This window comes from Periplaneta americana, chromosome 8, assembly GCF_040183065.1.
Source record: "Periplaneta americana isolate PAMFEO1 chromosome 8, P.americana_PAMFEO1_priV1, whole genome shotgun sequence".
NCBI lineage: Eukaryota > Metazoa > Arthropoda > Insecta > Blattodea > Blattidae > Periplaneta > Periplaneta americana.
In genome coordinates, this window is record NC_091124.1 from 135,660,026 (window position 1) to 135,680,479 (window position 20,454).

Genomic DNA, 20,454 nt, shown 5'->3' on the forward strand with positions numbered 1-20,454 from the left:
TGCACGTTTCCAGCTTTCTTAATACAAATGACGGAAGGTCATATAAATGCATATATATATATATAATCTTTTTAGTTCTGGGTCACGTGTATATCAAATTTTTGGAATAGCGTATTTTATGTCATAATTTAGGATTTGTGTATCAACAAGCATTTAAATAAGTCATACGATGAATAGAAGATACTAATGAAAATCTAATGCTTCTAGAATTTCAATTGTCGCAAAAAATTCTGCAATTGATATGGTCAAGGTATACAGATAGTTGTCGGCCTGAGTAGCATAGTCGGTATAGCGCTGGCCTCCTGTGGTCGAGGTTGCGGGTTCGATCCCAGCCCAGGTTGATGGCAAGCGTGTTTAAATGCGACAGGCTTATGTTGGTAGATTTACTGGCATGTAAAAGACCTCCTGCGGGACAAAATTCTGGCACACCGGCGACACTGATATAACCTCTGCAGTTGCGAGCGTCGTTAAATAAACCATAATTTAAATTTTTTTACAGATAGTTACTTAAGATACAGCCACTCGGCAATTTCTGCTATAGCTTCCTAGTACAGAAGTATTTGTAAAAAGTTATCACATAATTCTTTTAAATGACAATTCTGGTTTTTCACGTTTATTTCTTAGGTAAAATGAACCACTCACAAAAAAGAAGCTTTATATAAGCGTACCCTCATGCATTAAAAGTAATTACCTCTTCTAAACTGGAAAAAAGTGTACACTAATTTGCACAGAGTAATATTTTTGTATTATGAAATATAATTACTCTTTACAGGATATGTTTGTTATTTACTGGAACAATTATATAGCGAATGTTAACCATTTCCAAACATAATAACAATGACACAAAACATGACACAGTATTAAATATTATTAGAATATGCAGAATTAGTACAGCCATGGATAGGCCTGATTATTTCTGAGAGTATGTATTTTAATTAATAGAGGCACATCAAAATTTTTCCATGTGATATTGCCTGGCTTAATATGTTGCTTGGCTAGGAAGACGTGGAAATAGCAAATTCTACTGACAATCAAAGATCAAAGTGAGAAGGCCTCATTCTTGACTTTATAAAAACTTTTCACTCTCAGCAAATGAATACATTCAGCAGTCATAGCCTGTAATCTTCTGTCTGACGTATTGTCGTAATTCATAAAATAACGCCTATTACATTAGTTTAAATAAATATTTTTCATAGCAATACAGACCTGGCCTTATAAACGAGAAGAGAAGTGTAGACGTATAATTACTGTGTAACTAAGACGTCAACAATGTTGGTTTTCTGAAAAATCTGGCAAAAAACTATAATCACACAAACTTTGGCAAACACAGACCATTCTGTTTCATGTGCTCTGGAAATATAACATAACAATATGGAGTATGGCCTATTTTGTTCTATTCAAATAACGGTCGGCATATCCCATTTTGATTAATTCATTAATAATAATATATCCCATTTTGATGTACTGATTTTCTTCATGCATTTTACACGTCTAAAATAAACCATTTTGAAACTGAACCTTTCACTGAGTAAATTCTTCAACCCAAACTTGCCAATGACGTCAATAACTCATTTCCTTACAAAAAAAAAAAAAGTCACATAGCCCATTTTGACCTCGGTAGGAAATGAACACTACACAAGGTGGCATTTTAAATTTGATTTCGTCCTTCCTTATGCAAGCATGAATCCATTGTTTACAAACAATATCATCCTTAGAAAAGGAGTGTTATATTAAGTACGAACCTTTACTTTTTCAATTGTCGTTACTACACAAAAACAATACGCAACTGGGCATAGTAAATAATTCGATATATTTTTCAAACACAAAAATATTTTCAGTACACTACATAACTTAATATCACGTGGGGTAACCTAGGAACATTATCTACGACTACATATTACAAAACACATATAAGCACAAATTTCCACACTGTACTATAAATATAATTTAGTTCATATGCAACAAATTATGTGTTATTTGGAAATATTCTATTATAATTGCAGATTTATCTCATTTAGGGCAAACATAATCACTAGATAACTACGTCTAGCTTGGATTTCATTCGCATTGGCAATGTTCTGCTTTGATGGTAATGTCATGCGTCAACAGTCTAAAATTTCTGTATCTGCATCCCTCTGTGAGGTGGTTACACACGAAATGGAATACTGACAATCAGCATGAGTTTTCACCATGATTGTGGACAAGTCACAGTTCTTATGTTTTTGCTTGAAGTGCTCATATACAAAAGTAGGCAGAAGGAGATCAAAGAATTATGTGCATGATGCGTATGTCATACCAGAGTCGTAGATATGCACTATACTTCCAGTGTGAAGGTAGTGTGAAGATGTATAATGTAACAATGACATTTATAAAGCTGAATTCAAGACGAATATCACATTTCTAATATTATGACTGGGACCAGATTTATAGGTTTTTACCTATTTTTTTTTCTTACTTCTAAGCTCATAATTTCTTAGATAATTTTCCGAATCATACTTATAACAGTCATGTATGTATGTCAATTCTGTTGAACCTAAAAATACCTAAATTGGACCTTAAGAACTAAAATAACCTAAATCACAATTAATATCTATTTTTCTATATTTACTGCATTTTATATAAATATATTTAGAAATGTCAATAGATTTCATAATTTTTATTCTTTTCTGCTGCGGTCTTTACCCTTTCAGTCTTTTGTTGTTTTGGACAAAATGGAATTCCATCTTTCTTTGTATAGCAGGCTGTCCTTCAGAGGCTTCACACTTCAAGGGCAATGATTAGGACTGTATACATTTTGGAAGTTCCACTGATTGCAGATATGACATGCCAGTAGAAAGGTATGAAGTGACTGAACTTTCTCTTGAGGCAAATGAACTGCAAAAAAGTCGTACTGTTGAAAATCGTGAAGTTTTCGAGCATGTTCTCTGACAGAAGACTAATCTTGTGTGTGCGGGTATGAGCTGTGAACTTTTCTGAGGTCTTTGTGCAGTCTGTCTTATTCTGGTGCGTCTGCTGTTAATATTGAATTTTTATATGTTGTGTTTTGTTAAGTTGTGCCAAAACAAGTGAAATCACATTAAGATAGTGTATTGGAAATAATTCCAACTTTATCACCGAGGGAAAAGTTATGTTATTTAAAAGTGACTGTAAGCATACATTTTTAGCAATCAGGCAATTTTTGTGGCCTCTTTCACAGTTTGAACAAAAAAAAAAAAAAAAAAAAAAAAAAAAAAAAAAAAAAAAAAAAAAAATATTTTGCCTATTCCAATAACCTAAAATGGACTTCTTAAAAACCTAAAAATCCTGGCACTAGTTACGATGTCAATGTTTCATAACTGTTTAAATCATTTGCGTATGCATTTGTGCACACACTCAGTATGGCCTTAGAACTGTACACAACATGCTAACTTAATGTTCTAGTAATACACTTACACATTCGTTCTAGTAGTTGTGCTCTTACTTTTGGTACGTGTTACAGATTCAAATTTAAAATTAACAACAAATTTTCATAGTAGAATTGAAGCCGTAAAAACAGTCATTCAAAGGATGAACAAATTTAAGAGCACAATCTTTATATCAAGTTCAATTGAGGATAACATTACAAGAATATGAGACATCTATGATTCACAAACTGAACAAATCAAGTAGTCCACAAAATGACCAAGACTGAATAAACTAATTTTGTTAAGCAGATTGCTGCAATCTGTGAATATTATGGAATGAAACTGAACAAGTATCGAGGCCATCCACTTCCTCCCTACCTCCTCCTCAACAAAAAACATTCAAAGCCAATAAAGGACCTATGATTTAAGTCAATTAGAAGGCTTATCAAGCTAATATTGAGACCACAATATGAAGAAACAATAATCAATCAATCAATCAATCAATCAATCAATCAATCAAAGGACATTATGAAGCATGTCGACTCCATGTCGTCGATTTCACAAAATGTTTCCACTCTGTTCTGTCTTTTGCTAGTTCCTCCCAGTAAGTAATTCCCATTTCCATGTTTTCCTTCTGAATTTCATCTTTCCATCTACTTCGAGGTCTTTCTAGTAGCCTTGTGTTCTTCATACATATTTGTTTTGCACTGCTGGAGTCATCCATACAAATAACATATCCTGCCCAATATCTTCTGGTCCGTATTACATCTAAAATTGACAGTTGATTATAAAGTTTGTGAATATCATTATTATGTCGAATTTTCCACTTGTTTTCAAGTAGGTCAAAAATTGGACCAAAAATTTTCCTCAGCAATGTTTTCAAAAACCATTAATTTGTGTTTTCCTTTTTAGTTAAGTTCCATGTTTCCGATCCATACAATAGTACGGGTTGGATTAATGTTTTGTACAAAATGATTTTTAAATTTCTGGTTAAAAAAAACGGGAAGAAGATAATTTGTGAACAGCATAAAAAGTTTTGTTTGCATTACGTAGTCTGTTCAGTATTTCATATTTCCTGTCATTAGAATTGTCTATCAAAACACCAAGATATTTGAACTGGTTGACTGTTTCAAAAGTATAATTTTTTATTTCAAGGCTATTAGGGATCCTTTTTGTTTTAGTGATTAGAAACAATAACATAAAAAAGTAGAAAATAGTAAAAACATAAGAATTCCAAATACTCCTAAAAACAAATTCTGATTATACATTGGCACTACTGTTTGGCCCACCATCTTCATAAGATAGAAATCAGAGAGTCTCCCAAATGCACTCAATGCCTGCAGACCATTGCAGTGAATGGATCTCATGTATTAATTTATCTCTCCCAATGTTTTCAGAATAATAACATGAGAAAAATAGAGGTATGTAAAAATAAAAACCCTCCCATCCGCGTCTTGGCCTCCCCAAGGGTCTTTTTATCATTATCATTATCATTATCATTATCATTATCATCATCATCATCATCCATCATCATCATCATATTATCAGTTTCTCAATCATCAAAAATGTATATCCGAAAACCAACATAGATTTAGTTCTCATAAATCTACAGCAACTGACATAACAGCCAATCCCAGTTCATGTAAAACCAAAACAATAGTTCAGACTTAAAAATTGGTCTCGTTTGTTTCTTCAGATATTTACATTCAGTATCGTCATTTCCCATAACTATGGTCCTGGAACACAACTATGGTCCATGATACAACCATTCAAAGAATATTGTAGAAGTAACATTGACCGTTCATAGATAGCTGCAGTGACTTGACTTCAAACTACAGTACAGCAAAAATATAGATAAACGACATACTACCTTATGGAGTACAAAATTTGAAAAGACCATAGTTGCATTCCAGGACCATAATTACGGGAAATGACGGTATGTCTAATCCTGAAAATCCGAAAAACAATAGATGTGTGCCAAATTTATGAAGTAAATCAGAGCTGGTGCTAGAGAGAAAATAAATCTTATTATACAGTCATCCATTACTTAATATAATTACCTTTATCATTACCAGTGTAACAACTCATTTACATGTGAAGTACATGCGATAGAAATTGGTATGCATAGTATCAATTAAGTTAATTAAATTAAACAATGGGAAAGTAACATACAATTGAAGACCTCGTAACATCATATTCTTGGAATATGTGACTTACATGGAAAAAGTAATTTCAAAGCATTCATTTATAACAATAAATTATTGCATTCAATAGCTGAATAAACTTGTATCCTTGATTAGTCAAATGGTTCTGGTAGTAAATACAGGCCTAATGTAACATGCTCCTGAAATTATTTTCCTTTCTCCTGAAACATGAATTATAGTTTTGTTGGATACATCCTTATTCTGGGGAGATCTTCAATTAGAGAAACTCGTGTAAATTTTAATAACAGTAATAAAATTTCATCATAACGCTTTTTAAAAAATCTGTGGAATGTCCTGAGCGGGAGAGAAAATATGAACAAAAACAATGTAACCTAGCACTGAAATTATAGAATGTTCTCCTTTTTGGTAAATTTGAGAAGAGTCTACAATTGTTAACAAAAATACCGATCCTCTTACTATCATTGATTCCTCTTCTAAACTTAAAAATGTATAATTCTTAAATGTGCGTTTAATTTTAAGAGTATTTATGTTTTCAGAAACACATCAATACGAACCCCTGACCTTCACAGAAATGTTTCCCATTCATATTATGTGCATAATATCTCAGTTCCTCAAAATCCTGAAACGTATTTAAGTCTGTAGTTGAGCGTCTTTATTTCCATTCACTTTCTTTCAGTTAAAATTATTTTCTTTCAAATGAAAGCACCGTGCATAAATCTTAATTGACTTTAATTGAAGACAATAAAAGTTGCTTTTTTTTTTTTTTAATGTAAACTGATTACGTAAAAACGTATTTCAAGGCTCAGATAAAGTTAAACTTTTTTTCCTGCAAGGAGAAGATTGAAGTCAACTCCCTTATTTTCACTGGTTTCTCTTGAAGTAGCAACACCATCTGAACAAACACTGTATTTTCAATTTATAATGTAAAAATTCGTTGGAAATAAAATTAGAAATTAACCACATTCCAAAAATCACTACTGCAACTTCAGATGCTAAGAACATACATATTTATAATTGTTCGTCAATATCTGTACTGTAATCATTATATGATTTGTCAAAAGATTGTGCAATAAAAATCCAGGAAAGGGCAATGAAATGCACAAAACTTATGAAAGCATTGGTACAATACTCCAAGATAAGATGTGTCATATGTGAAGAGTGTGCGCTTTCTTTTTACAATATGAAAGTTGTTAAAATTTAAAACAGCAACTACAATTCTTATTCTGTACACATACAAGAAACAAAAGACAAATATTTATAACACATGCTTCACATGCATAATTTTATGTCAGTACATTAAGAGCCAAAAGTCTAGGCATTTGAACAACAACAACATTAACAAATAACATAGTTCATCACTAAACAAAGAAAGAGTTAAAAAAAATTAAACACATGCACAAAATTTGCATTACATAAAGGAATGTACGTGATTAGCAACAAGAAAATATTATACCTTTGGTACTTCCATCGAATTGCATGTTAATATTGAAATCTATCGTTTCATCAACAGGTGGAGTGAACATCTTTTCCTTCCTACCAATGCCACTGGCATTTTGCTTCAGCAAAGTGATCTGGATGAGAGGTGGTGAGGCACAGGGAGCATGCAAAGAGAATTTCAGATCCACATGACCAATACAGCAGCTCCGGGGAAGAGTGATCTCAAATACATGCTCATCCCAAGTTGTGCTGCAAACAAAAGAAAACTGATGTAAATATTTCTAACACATGCTTTACTTGAGTAAACCTAGTAAGGCATCAATGCTTCCAAATGAATAGGTTCTAAAATGTTGAGGTCAGCGAATAGGGATTATAAAGAATGGACACTGAGCGAATTTTCCTGTGTTTTGTTTCTCTGTGCGCCAGCGGCTAGTTCCACTTTCAAGCGCTAGAGGTAGTGTAATCGAGCATACGCTAAGATAATTATTGCATAATCCAGTAACACTTTGCTTCAAATAAATTCAAGTTAACAGTTTTTCCTTATTTCTCAGTGACAAACTAGTTGTAATAATAATATTTTATATTTCAGATATCATAAATTATATTATAAAATAATATAATGCATTATAAAATTAAGTATCGAATTCGTTTAATATTTGTATATAATATAATAAAGATATATGGTTTTACTTCTCGTAAGAGTTTTGTTTTTCCATTTTCAGCGCTATCAAATCATTACATATTTTAATTGTTGTTGGGGTCAACGTCTGAACTCTCATTATAAAGGAACTCTAGAGTCTAGACATTACAGTTAATGAAGGATTTATTATTTTATGGATCCAATTTATTTTATTTGAGTACATAATGTACCTAGATATATTAATTGTATGTCTTATATTTCCGCTGTGTCGACTGCTAGCTGGTGTGATGTCAGCGCCAACTCTAGGGAGAAAGCAGAATCTGATGCTCTAGCTGGCTTGAAGGTCATTGAAATCGGTCCGGCTACATCAAAGGTATCGACGCGAAGTGTCCATTCTTTATAATCCCTATTCGCTGTTGAGGTAAGTATTCTTTTGGTACGTGACTGGTCATTTAATCTTAACAACATGATCATCCCATTTCATTATTTTTATCAATTTATTACTTATTATGTCCATATTTTTATAGAGGTCATATACCTCACTATTGTACTGTATTTGCCACTCCCAATTTATATTACTGGACTAAATATGACTCTCAATATTTTACCTCCAGAAATATACTGCTTAGTTTTTCATCAGTTTTTGTAGTGTCCATGTTTCTAATCCATATGTAAGGATGGGCTTAATTAATATTTTGTATAATTTAATTTTACTTTTAATACCTGTCATTATCGAAATAAAAAATCATTCATTAAGGAATGAAGGTACTTTCCACAGACTTTCAATATTTGTAATTTTAAAATATGAATATTATGTCATTTACTACAGAATACATAGTTCGAAGTGCAAGAATACTTTTAAGCTGGAATGACCCAAATTATATTTTGTACCCTGCTACAGCCCTGGAAGCAATCAATTAATTTTTTGTCCTTATATTTTGTTTATTATACCAGAGCAAGGGGATCTTAGGAGCCCTTTTGGTGTTGGGACATTAATCTCACGAGATAATCAGCACTGAGAAGTAGCAGAGATGTTGGTCCTATGTCCTGGATGCTTCTGCCCCCAAAGGAAATATCTCTGGTATTCGTTTACAATACATAAATTGGATTAGGAAACTGAAAGAGTTTTTCTGTATCATTTCAGATTCTAGCTCAAACGCAAGTAATGAACATAATTCTCACGCATCATTCTGTAGTCTCCAGCTTCGGGTGTGCTGAAGTTCATCTCCTTGTTGCAAATGCTGTGGGTGTCGCCGCTGTTTCTGAGCCTGCATCATCTCACTCCAACATGGTGGAACAGTTGCAGAGTAACATGGTGATAAATTCTCGAATTCTGTTAGACCATGAAGCAGCTGCAAATCTAATAATCCCAATGCTGACTTATTCACCAACAACTGATCAGAACTGTAAGAAAAAACATATGAAGTGACAATATAGTGTTCTATATCATTTAAAGTGTATCACCTTCTTAAAGAATATGCCTATATGTTGCTAAAACTTCATTTAAATCTCATTTCTGTCTCTATCACTAACATTTTTCCCCTCCATCAAATCAATCATTCTAAATTTTAAACTGAGTAACATATCTCATTGGCTATGGAAAAGACTTCAACACATGGACGAGGAGGAAAGAAATCAAAGCATAAAGTTGTTTCTAATGACATCAGATTTATTGTGTTAGATTGTATCATCTCCATATAAAGCTATTAGAACTTTCCCACTTTTGCTATACCTCACTTGTCAATGTAAGGTTCTTGTTCAGTGCTGTGTGCATGCAGCTGAATGAAAAAAATTCCTAATGTTAAACAAGAATTTTTGTTTTTAGCTCGTAGAGTAAATTCATTTTGTATGATTCTCCGATAAGCAAGTTGTAATATAATAATATTAAATTGGGCTAACCGTCTATACTTATCTAGTTTTTATTTGGATTAAACATTAACGTTTTCGGCACTTATGTGCCATTTTCAAATGTATGGAATTGCCTTATTACATGATCAAATAGATACACCTTATGTGCGTGAACTATATGGTATGTACCCTTGATGATCTGCCATTGTTTACAACATATTGAAAAAGAACACATTAGTAACCTAAGTAATAAATTTCATTTCGTCACATACACTAGATATGTGGATGATACTCTGATTATCTATGAGGAAAACATTAATCAGGATACACTGATACTACAAGAATTTAATAACCTACATCAAAATTTAAAATTCACATTGGAAGCAAGTGTTAACAATAGTATAAATTTTTTAGACCTAAATATTATTGTAAAACCTCCCAAAATAGACTTCAATATACACAGAAAACAAACAGCTACTACACATGCCATCGATAATAATTCCACCCAGCCCACAACACACAAAATCAGCAAATTTAGGTATCTTATTGACCGTTTACTTACGATACCCATGAACAAGAGTAACTACAAAAAAGAATTCAATTATATTCAAAACCTTGCAAAAGAAAATGGCTATGGAAAATGCTTAATTCATAAAATACTTAAAAACAGAAAAGCCGTATTACTTAAGAAAAAACATACTACATTAGAACCAGAAAATGCAAAACCGAACAAAAAATGGCAAACCATGACTTATTTCGGGAAAATTTCTAATCAAATCAATAATTTTTTCAAAAAACAAAATATCAACATAGCCTTCAAAACCAATAACAAGCTTCATAACATAATCCCCAATAGAACCAATAATAATGAACCCCTCTTAAATAGTGGTATATATCAATTGCAATGTAAAAACTGCACCAAATTATATATCGGGCAAACACGCCGTAATTTCAAAATAAGATATAAAGAACACGTTACAGATTTCAAATACAATAGAAACAAGTCGAAATATGCCCATCACCTCATAGAAGAAGGACATGAATTATATAATATAAAAATACACTGAAAGTTATAAAAGCCATTAACAGCCTCTTAATAGACATTGCAGAGCAATTTTATATTGCAAAGAATTTCAATGAAGGAAAACACCTTTTAAACGAACAAATAGTTAATCCCAATAACCCACTATTCAATTTATTTAAATTAATCTCGAAAAATCGGACATCATCTTATAATATTACATCACATCCCCCTACCCCCACATCACTTCCGGTTCCGCCAGACGTTCATTACAATTAGAACTATTGTGAGCACCGAGCGATTCTCAGTAACAGCCTGACCAACGTCGAGCACACAACACGTCCAACCAATGTAAGTAAGTTAATAATTTCAGTCAATGCATTTAACCACCAGTATATTCACATACGTAACTACAACATTTTATGTTTGCAGTGTAAAAGGCTTAACTGAAAATCGTATGGTGACAATGATGAATTTGTAACATCCAACCTTGACAAACCGAAGGAAAACAGTAGCAAGCATCAATGTAACTGATATTACGTAACATTTCATCGTGGTCAGTGCTTCGACTTGTGTAAGTGAAACAACATGAATCCTTGGTGTGTTAATATATAACAAACAGAATTTTAACATTTTAACACGTGCAACACAGTGAAACTCAAAAACATTTTAATAAATATAGGAACTACATGTGATAACAACTTCAAGATAACCATATTGTTACATAAAACAAGGGACTTTTATTGTAAATATAGTAAATTAGTATAGATTTTATTAAGCGTTTTTAATTTATACATTATTCTGTAAACGATGGCAGATCATCAAGGGTACATACCATATAGTTCACACACATAAGGTGTATCTATTTGATCATGTAATAAGGCAATTCCATACATTTGAAAAGGGCACATAAGTGCCGAAAACGTTAATATTTAATCCAAATAAAAACTAGATAAGTATAGACGGTTAGCCCAATTTAATATTATTATATTGTAGAGTAAAGATTTCACTTTCATAAATATGTACAAAAAAATTGTGTATAATTTATGACAATGATCCCAGAGCATCATTGCTTTTTTTTTTTTTTAACCTACATCACGAAGAAACTGAACTGGAATGGATAATTTTTTTTCTCCAAATTTAGGATTTTAGAATGCTTCCAAATTTTGCTCCTAACACTTTTCAAATGAACGTAAACCCATAAATATGACGTATTTAAGTACTAAACTAAAGTTAATTTTCGTTAACATTTTTTCAAATAAAATAACACTTTTCAAACGAACGTAAACTCATAAAGATGATGTATTTAAGTAATAAACTAAAATTAATTTTCGTTAACATTTTTGTAAATAAAGTAAAACTTCATTTAATAAGTTTTTATAAGGGTATGAAGAAAAAAAGGGTGAGAAAAATGTATAACTGAAATTACATTTAATAACATAATAACATATGAAATATCATATGAAGACTAACAGGAGAATGAGTGAGGTCAATTTCGTAAAATTCCCACAAGAGAAATTTGTAACTTCATATTTAAGCAATCTTTGAATCTATAATCCAGTACTCAAATTTATAACACATATCATATTCTTTAAGAATGTAAGATTATTTATAAGGACTCAATTGTAGTTGTTACTATTGGAAAAGATACTCTTCTTCGCACTGAATAAATTACAGTTAAGAGATTCATAAAAGAGGATCACATTTGTTGGTAAGAAATAAGAAGATAATTTTGTTTAAAATGTCATATGACTGGTTAAATTTAATTTTAATGCCATTGTAGTTTCACTTGAAACAACTTAACCACTTTCTTCTTCTTACCAGTGTATATATTAAAAATGATGTTACAGACTGAGAGCAGGTTCAGTGATCCAAAGCAGAGAAGGTAAAAAAAAAAAAAAAAAAAAAAAAAAAAAGGCATTCAATATTTTGAGAAGTGGTAGTATTCATCAAAAAAAGAAAGAAAGCAAAGTCTAATAAACGTTGGTTCTAAAATTAATATCCTCTGACATATGAGTACTTGTTCAACAACATCATAGGAGATGCTCAATGTGACTTCCATAAAGAGTATTCAATATTCTGAGAGGTAACAGTATTCGTCGAAACAAGAAAAATAATGTCTAATAAACATGAGTCCTAAAACTAATTTTGTATTAACAAGGGCTTTGAAACTGGTACTGTAAGAACAGCATTATCTTCTAATGTGAGCTCTTTGCTTGTTTCTTATTGAGTATACTGTTCACTGCAAAGACCAAATGACTGCACCCCTTACAACCCTTTTGTTTACTGCAGTTCTGATGTGACACTATATACCCAATAAGAAACAAGCAAAGAGCTCACATTAGAAGATATGCTGTTCTTAAAATAAGAATTTTGAAGCCCTTACTTCGTAAAAAATTTAATTGTAGAACCCATGTTTATTGGACTTTTTCCTCGTATTGATGACTACTACTTGTTTTCATGTTCTGATGAATACTACCACCTCTCAAAATATTGAGTGTTTTTTTTTTTTTTTAACACTTTGTATATTTATAGACGGAAATGTGTCATGATAGCAGTATAGGCCAACAGAGTTTTGTTAGATGTTGTTCTTATGACAGTGTATTAAGATCTAATTTTATTTTGTTGAAATATATAAAAGATTTAGAACATCTCCTAAGGTTTTCTGAAGAACTTAAATTAGTGTAGTGACAAGGCATTTTTACCATATATTAATTCAGTAATACATTTATTGAAAGTAGGAGGAAGAAGAATAAAGTGCATAAGATTTGCTGATGATAGCAGAAGAGATGTTACTAAGGGATATGCTACTGGAGCTACAGTAAATGACAGTTGTGAGCAATAAGGACTCTTTTGCAAGCAGGTAAGTTGGAAAACTTGAAGGAAGAAATGAAAAGGAACAGAGTGGATGTGATGGGAATATCAGAGTGAGGTGGGAAAATAGTGGTGAGTTGATGGGGTTAGGATTCTAAGGATTTAGCCTTTTCTGTTCCTTGTAAAGTATCTAGAATATTTTAACACAATTGTATGTTTCATGCATCCTGGCGTAAAATACATGAATTTTATAGAACCTAAAAAAGGCTAAATGACACACATGAACCTAAAAAGGACCAAACGAAGCATAAAAAGCAAGAAAGACTAAATTGGGGGGAGGGGAACAAAAAAATATAAAACAATATAATACCAGTATACAATTAAGTATATTTACATTTTAAATTGTTAACTGCCTCCCATTGGAGATAGCCCAGAAGGCTACTCTCCTACATGAATTTTAAAATATTAAATGTTTACATAAATTTGTTAACAGAAAATTAAAAATAAACATATATGAATTATAAAGTGAAGAAAGAGAAATTAAACAAAGTGAATATGATGACTCAGAATTTGGCAAGACCGTTTCAAAACTGAAGTTATGATGTCAGCAGTAAGTGTCAGTGGTAGTTCAAAAGTCTTCCTGAAACTTTCAAAGAACTTGGGAATCACACCACGAGCTCCAATAAGAAGACCAATCACCTCAATGTCTTCAAGCTGGTATTTAGCTTTGAAGTCATGAAACGGTAAACAATATATGAAAGAAACGAATAACTATATAAAAAATTCATTTAAATTTCGAGATTGAGACATTGTTCGCTATATTCAATTGTTGAATCAGACATATTCTGGAAACTTGCATTATATAATTAGTTCTTTGCTAGCATTTCACTAACATCATTCAATGAAGTTTTACTTCTTGGCACAGTTATAGTTTATAGTAAGGTTATGACTTTTTTTACTTTTTGCAAAATAATTGATTTCCTGTAGCATAAATCGATGAACTTTTGCTAAAAAATAATGAAAAAGGTTTTAACTCTGTTTAGTTATTAAAACAAGTCACCCCCAACACGAATTTTCTAAAATCATATAGGGTAAACATAGGTAAAATCGTGGCAGTGGTTATTTCGTGATACTTTTTCTTTGCTCTTTCGTGAACTAACCAATGGTGTTACGAGATTCAAATTTCCGCCAAGGGATTGCATATGTTGTCCGGTTTCCAGAAACATACAACTATGCTTTGTGTGACTATTGTAGCTGCTTCAGTGAGCTTTTATGTTTGGAGAGAGCAAGTTAGCATCGACTTCTCAGGCATACAAATTTTGTGGATGTTTGTAATTACATTACAGGCTTATTACTAAAGGTAAGTATATGAATTGTGGTACAATTATTTATTATACCTCAATGAAATTTTAGGAAATGTTTTTGGAATTTTATGTACAGCTGTAGTTGCCATATAGGCTTAGCTTTACTGATAGAAATCTTAGCTGTTTGAGGCGAAATTTTGTTGAGCATTAAGAGTTACATTTTATACTATTTTAAAAATTGTATTACAATACGAATTTTAGAAATCTGAAGATAAGATGTGATAAAAAAAGAAAAGGGGGACGCAATGGGTTCAGTGTAGCTTTTGTTTGATTTGTTATCATGCTAGATAAGTGCTAGATGACTTACTTGCAAGAATTGTGACAGAAGATGAAACATGGCTCCACCATTTTGGACCAGAGACTGAGGCAAACAATGGAATGGCATCATGCAAATTCACGAAAGAAATAGAAATTCAAAAGTGCACCTTCGGCAGGAAAAGTTATGGCTACTGTGTTTTTCGATTCAGAAGGACTCTTGCTTGTGGACATCTTGCCACACGGAACCACCATTAATGCTGACGCGTATGTGGCAACTCTCAAGAAACTTCAAGCTCGACTGAGTCATGTTCGATGACGTCGGGAGAAGCAGGATGTTCTGCTATTGCACGACAATGCACAGCCACAAGACCACAGACAAGATAAGAAAATTCGGATGGAAAACACTGAAACTTCCGCCTTACAGTCCTGAACTGGCACCGTGCGATTACCATCTCTTTGGTAAACTGAAGGATCCCTTCGCGGAACGAGGTTAGAAGATGACTCCCTTGTGCACGCTGCTGAAGAGTGGCTCAGACGTGTTGGGCCAGACTTTTACCATGCTGGTCTACAGGCTCTCGTTCCTAGGTTACGTAAGGCAGTTGAAAGAGACGGGGATTATGTGGAAAAGTGACATTTTGTTCCTAAAGGATGTATCTATATTCTGTGAAAATAGCAAAGCTGTAGGATAAAAATATAATTTTTAAACAAATGTTATGCATTACTTTTGGAGTTACCCTAGTAATATAGGCTATAGTAAAGTCCGTAATAAAATTGTTCACCCTTTCAGGGCAAAGAAGATACCTTTTCAATTTCAATTTTTACCTTGATTTCATTCTTATTATGTGCTGATATGTATTTCTATGTTTTGTTGCTATGAATATTAGATGGAATTACTATGTTTGAAGCCTTGTAACAATAAATGAGAATTTTATTTGACTTTAATGAATTTTTCCACAATTCTTCTATCTCTCACGAAATTATTAATGTAATATCACGAAATTATCAAGGTTATCACGAAATCACCAACCTTTTAGCTTAAGTTGTAAAAGTGGTTTTTGGCAATTTTTCAAGAACATGTCCAATCTTTTATGTCTCCAGATCTGTACAGCAAATTATCGTCTTTTAGATAAAAAAAAATCGGAATAAGGATATATTAACACATTTGCGTTTTAAATTAATTTTCATGAAATTATCACGAAATTACCAATGTTTACCCTATAATAAGTAGTAACACTATGACTTTCTGGACCTTCTAGAACTTTCTTAAACATGCTGGAACTTTCTGGAACATTCAGGATGTTTCTACAAGTTTCTGGACTTAAAACCTTCTAGAGCCTTGAGGAACATTCTGGAACTTTCTAGAACTTATGTTAGTAGAAGTCTGTAGATGGCATGATATGAAATTTCTATTTCATTTAACTCGAATTTCCAACTTTTTTAAAGAAACTGGAAGACTTACGCAAGTGAAATTTCAGAAAATACCTAATTTAAGTAATGCAAGCTGGAATTTCCGAACAATACTAGCTCTTTTGGCATTTATTCTTATACCAGAGAGAAGAGACTCACTACTCGTAATTTGTAGATTCATTTCTTACAGATGGGCGGACCATTGGTTTGCTCACCAAATATACAATGCAGCTGATTATCAGAAGCTATGTAGAAACTTGCAGGTTCATGAAAAAGCATTGAAGTCTGTGAAAAAGTTTTTAAATCAAGAACCATCGAGATTGGAAATTCCCAGAACAAATCAGTATGCAGAATGGGCAATCAAGTGCCTTCAAGATCTTTATGACGTCTGTAAAAAGAAGGAGAAACTTCAGCTTAGATTTATTTTGTCTAACAAAAATAATAGTTGTATATTTTGCTATAATTATATTAAATACCGGTCCTCATACTGTTTTTTGTTATACAGCTATTCGTAATTGTAGAATTCATATGCGAATCTGTAATTTTGTACGTTTTTTTTTTAATTCCTTATGCTATGCTATGCACTAAACTGTGTTATCTATAAACAGTGCTTCAAAAACTGAACACAATTACTTCATTAGAATTGAAAAACAACGCTTTTAAAATATTTTGATTTTCTTGCCCTATAAGAGTATACGTAACACTGAATTTTTGGTTTGAGGGTGACCTTTTTCAGAAACTCAACCAAATTAATACTTTTTCCATTACTTATGAGCAAAAGTTCATCGATTTATGATACAGGAACATGGGATTACAAAACAGTCATAACCCAGTGTACACATGCCTAAATTTGCAGCATCACATACATAACTACTTCGAAAATGGATAGGTGATGATTCAAATTTCACAACAAATGGCGAAAAAAATCTTCTGCCAAGCTTGTCAAAAGAAAGTAAGTAGGCAATGCATAACCTTATTTTACTTAGTTTTAATAAATTTCGAGTTGAGTGCATTGTTATTTTTTTTATGATTGTTTTCTAAAATATTAGTAAATTGAAAATTAACATGAGACAAAAGTTATTTATCTTTTAATTTTCTACAACATTTATTTGAAATATTTTGGAATTGCACACTTGGTTAAAATTTAAACTACACACTAGGGGCCTGTGACCTTCAACTTCATTTCTTTAGTGATTATCTTCTAAAATAAGTTGTTATCTAATGCCGGGCTTTGGCAACGTAGCCATTAGCGTTCTTGCTCTCCAATATTTCTCTGTGGTGGATCCATCAGGTAGAACTTCACAGGTTTGTAGATGATCTTCAGTCATTTCTTCTTCTTTGTTGCATAGAGGGCAATTTGGATTTTTGTAAATTCCTATTTTATTCAAGTGTTTGGCCAAATAATCGTGTTCTGTAAGCAGTCTGAATTTTGCTACTGCAGATTTACGTGGGATTTCTGGAATAATTTCTGGTTTTTTATTAAAATGCTCCATTTTTTATCTTTGGCTTTGGTACATAGTGCTTGATTTTGCTTGATTTTATATTTATTTTTAATTAGTCTTTTGATGGATGTAAAAGGTAGGCTTGTATTTGTACTCTGAATTAAATTGGATTCTTTTTGCAAAGAAAGTCAGCAGTTTCATTTCCATAAATTCCGCAATGTGCAGGTATCCATTGCAATTGAATTCTTTTTTGTAGTTTTTGAAGTTGTTGGATCATTTTGTGACATTCTTTAATTTGGATTGACATCATTTTATATGAATTTATTGCATATAATGCTGCTTTAGAATCAGAGAGAATGACAGCATTTTGAAATTTATCTATTCTGTACAGTAGGTGTTGGAGTGAGATATGAATAGCCATTATTTCCGCATCAAAATTTGTTGTATGATATCCTGCTGGTTGATAAAATGAGAATAACGCACACGTAATTCCTGATCCTGAGTTGTTATCGAAGGTTAGAGGGTTTTCTCTGCTTAAAATGTTTTCTTTAGATTTAGGGAGATTCAATTCTGTTTTTATTTCCGTGACTTTGGACAGGAAACTTGTTTGTGTTTTCAACTTGGTTGGTTGTAACAGTCTTTTTTCCCATTTTGTTGTTGTTAACCGTAGCATTTTTTCACGATGTGTTAGTGTCTGCTCCTCTAGAGTGAGTTATATTGGAGGGTTCTGGGTTAGGGCTTGCATTGCCGTGACTGGGGTTGATTTTGCTGCACCAGTTATTAGTCGCAGGGCCTGATTTTGGTATACTTCTAGTCGATTCAGGTTGAAATTATTTGCTGTAATTAATACCTCCGCATTGTAGAGAAGTATTGGCTTGATGAATGTTTTGTACGTGATGTTCAAAGTCTGCCAATTACTACCCCACTTTGCTCCAGCTAATCTCTTTAAAATTGGAAGTCTTTTTGTTGATTTGTTTACTACTGCTTCAATATGATTTCTCCAAGATAATTTTGAATCAAAAATTGTCCCTAAATATTTCGTTTCATATGTTTGTCTCAGGTTTGTTTTCTTGAACTGTAGATTTACTTTTGGGATTTTTTTCTTCAAGCTAAATATTTGAAACGTTGTTTTATCAGTATTTATGGCCATCAAATTGTTGTCAGTCCACTTTTCTAATAGGATCAGAGCCTTTTCCATTGAAGTTTTGGATTTGGCTATTTGTGGGGAAGATGTCCACATGACCATATGTCGTCTGCAAAAAGAGCTGTCTTTATTTCTGCGCTTGAAACAGCTGGGGGGAGATCGTTGATGTAGATGTTAAACAAGGTTGTACTCAGTACTGCACCTTGTGGGAGGCCCATTTTTATTTGTCGGAATTTGGAAGTACTGTCATTGTATTTTGTAGCACAGAAACGCTGGGAAAGGAAGTGAGTGATCCAGTTTAGCATGTTGTTTTGAATGCCTATTTTTGTGAGTTTTTCAAGCAGTTTATACCTCTATACTGAATCGTATGCTTTTTCAAAATCAATGAAAACTGATAGCATATCTTGATTTTTGTTGAAAGATTCTTTGACATCTTGGGAGAGCTGAATTGTATTTTCTTTCGTAGATAGGTGTTGTCTGAATCCTGTTTGTGCTGCTGTTAGTTTGTTATTACTTTCTAAGAACCAATTTAACCTCGCTGAAATCATACGTTCTGCTATTTTTGCAATGACACTTGTTAAAGAAATTGGACTGTAATTATTTATATCATCACCTGTCTTGCCTTTTTTTTAGAATAGGGATAATTATTGCTTTTTTCCACTCTGTAGGTACAGTAGAAGTCCATGATAGGTTAAATAATTTCAGTAGTTCAGTTCTTCCCTTTTGTCCAAGATGTTTCAGAAATTCAGCATGTATTTTATCATGTCCAGGAGATTTTTTATCTTTTAACTCATGGATTGCAGAATCTAGTTCTCTTATGGTGAATTCTTTGCGGAATATATCGTTTGTTTGTTCTTGACACTTCTTAAATTTTTTGAGATCTTTTTTAATCTGCCTTTGCTTCTTTTTAGCTTCAGGAGAAAGTTTATGTTGAGAGCTATAATGCTCATTAAAGGCTTCGGCAATAGAGCTGCTGGAAGTGAACGTTTTCCCATTAAATTTGAGTGGTTCTTTCCTCGTTTCTCTCTGACATGTGATTTTATTTAGATATCTGTATACTTCTTTTGCATCTTTTCTATAATCAGCTTTTTCAATAAATTCACTGAATGCGTTTTTCTTGGCTACATAGATTTCTTTTTTTAACTTTGCTGCCTTTCTTCGCCATTCTTGTGTATCTATTGGGTTGTTGGACAATTCTGCTTTTTTCCTTGCTATGTCCCTTCCTTTTTTTAACTTTGATAGATCTGCATTCCAAAAGGGTTTATAGTTTTTAATTTTTCCTCTTGGAATCCAATTTTTTGCTGCTTCGAGAATTATGTTTGAGATTGTATTGTTGAGTTTATCTGTAGATACTTCGTAATGAATGGAGTATAATTTTTGTTCGGTCTCTTCTGTAAATTTTGCCCAATTAGCTTTTCTAAAATTCCAAGAGTATTTTGGTTTTGGTTTGCTATTATTTTGTTTGTCCTGATGTATTATGGATGCAATAACTGCTCTTTGATCTGATCCTAGGTCTTCAATGATTTCACGT

General features: G+C 32.5%; 1 protein-coding gene across 5 annotated transcripts in view; it reads right to left on the reverse strand.

The window, feature by feature from the left end:
- Bruce (BIR repeat containing ubiquitin-conjugating enzyme) overlaps nt 1-20,454 on the reverse strand; it is a 571,194-nt gene that overhangs the window by 438,662 nt on the left and 112,078 nt on the right. For all 5 annotated transcript variants that reach the window (XM_069833681.1, XM_069833684.1, XM_069833683.1 and 2 more), the window contains exons 10-11: nt 8,808-9,029; nt 7,002-7,234 (exon numbers count right to left, since the gene is read on the reverse strand). In XM_069833681.1, the coding sequence (XP_069689782.1) occupies nt 7,002-7,234; nt 8,808-9,029 (455 nt within the window). The remainder of the gene's footprint in view (nt 1-7,001; nt 7,235-8,807; nt 9,030-20,454) is intronic.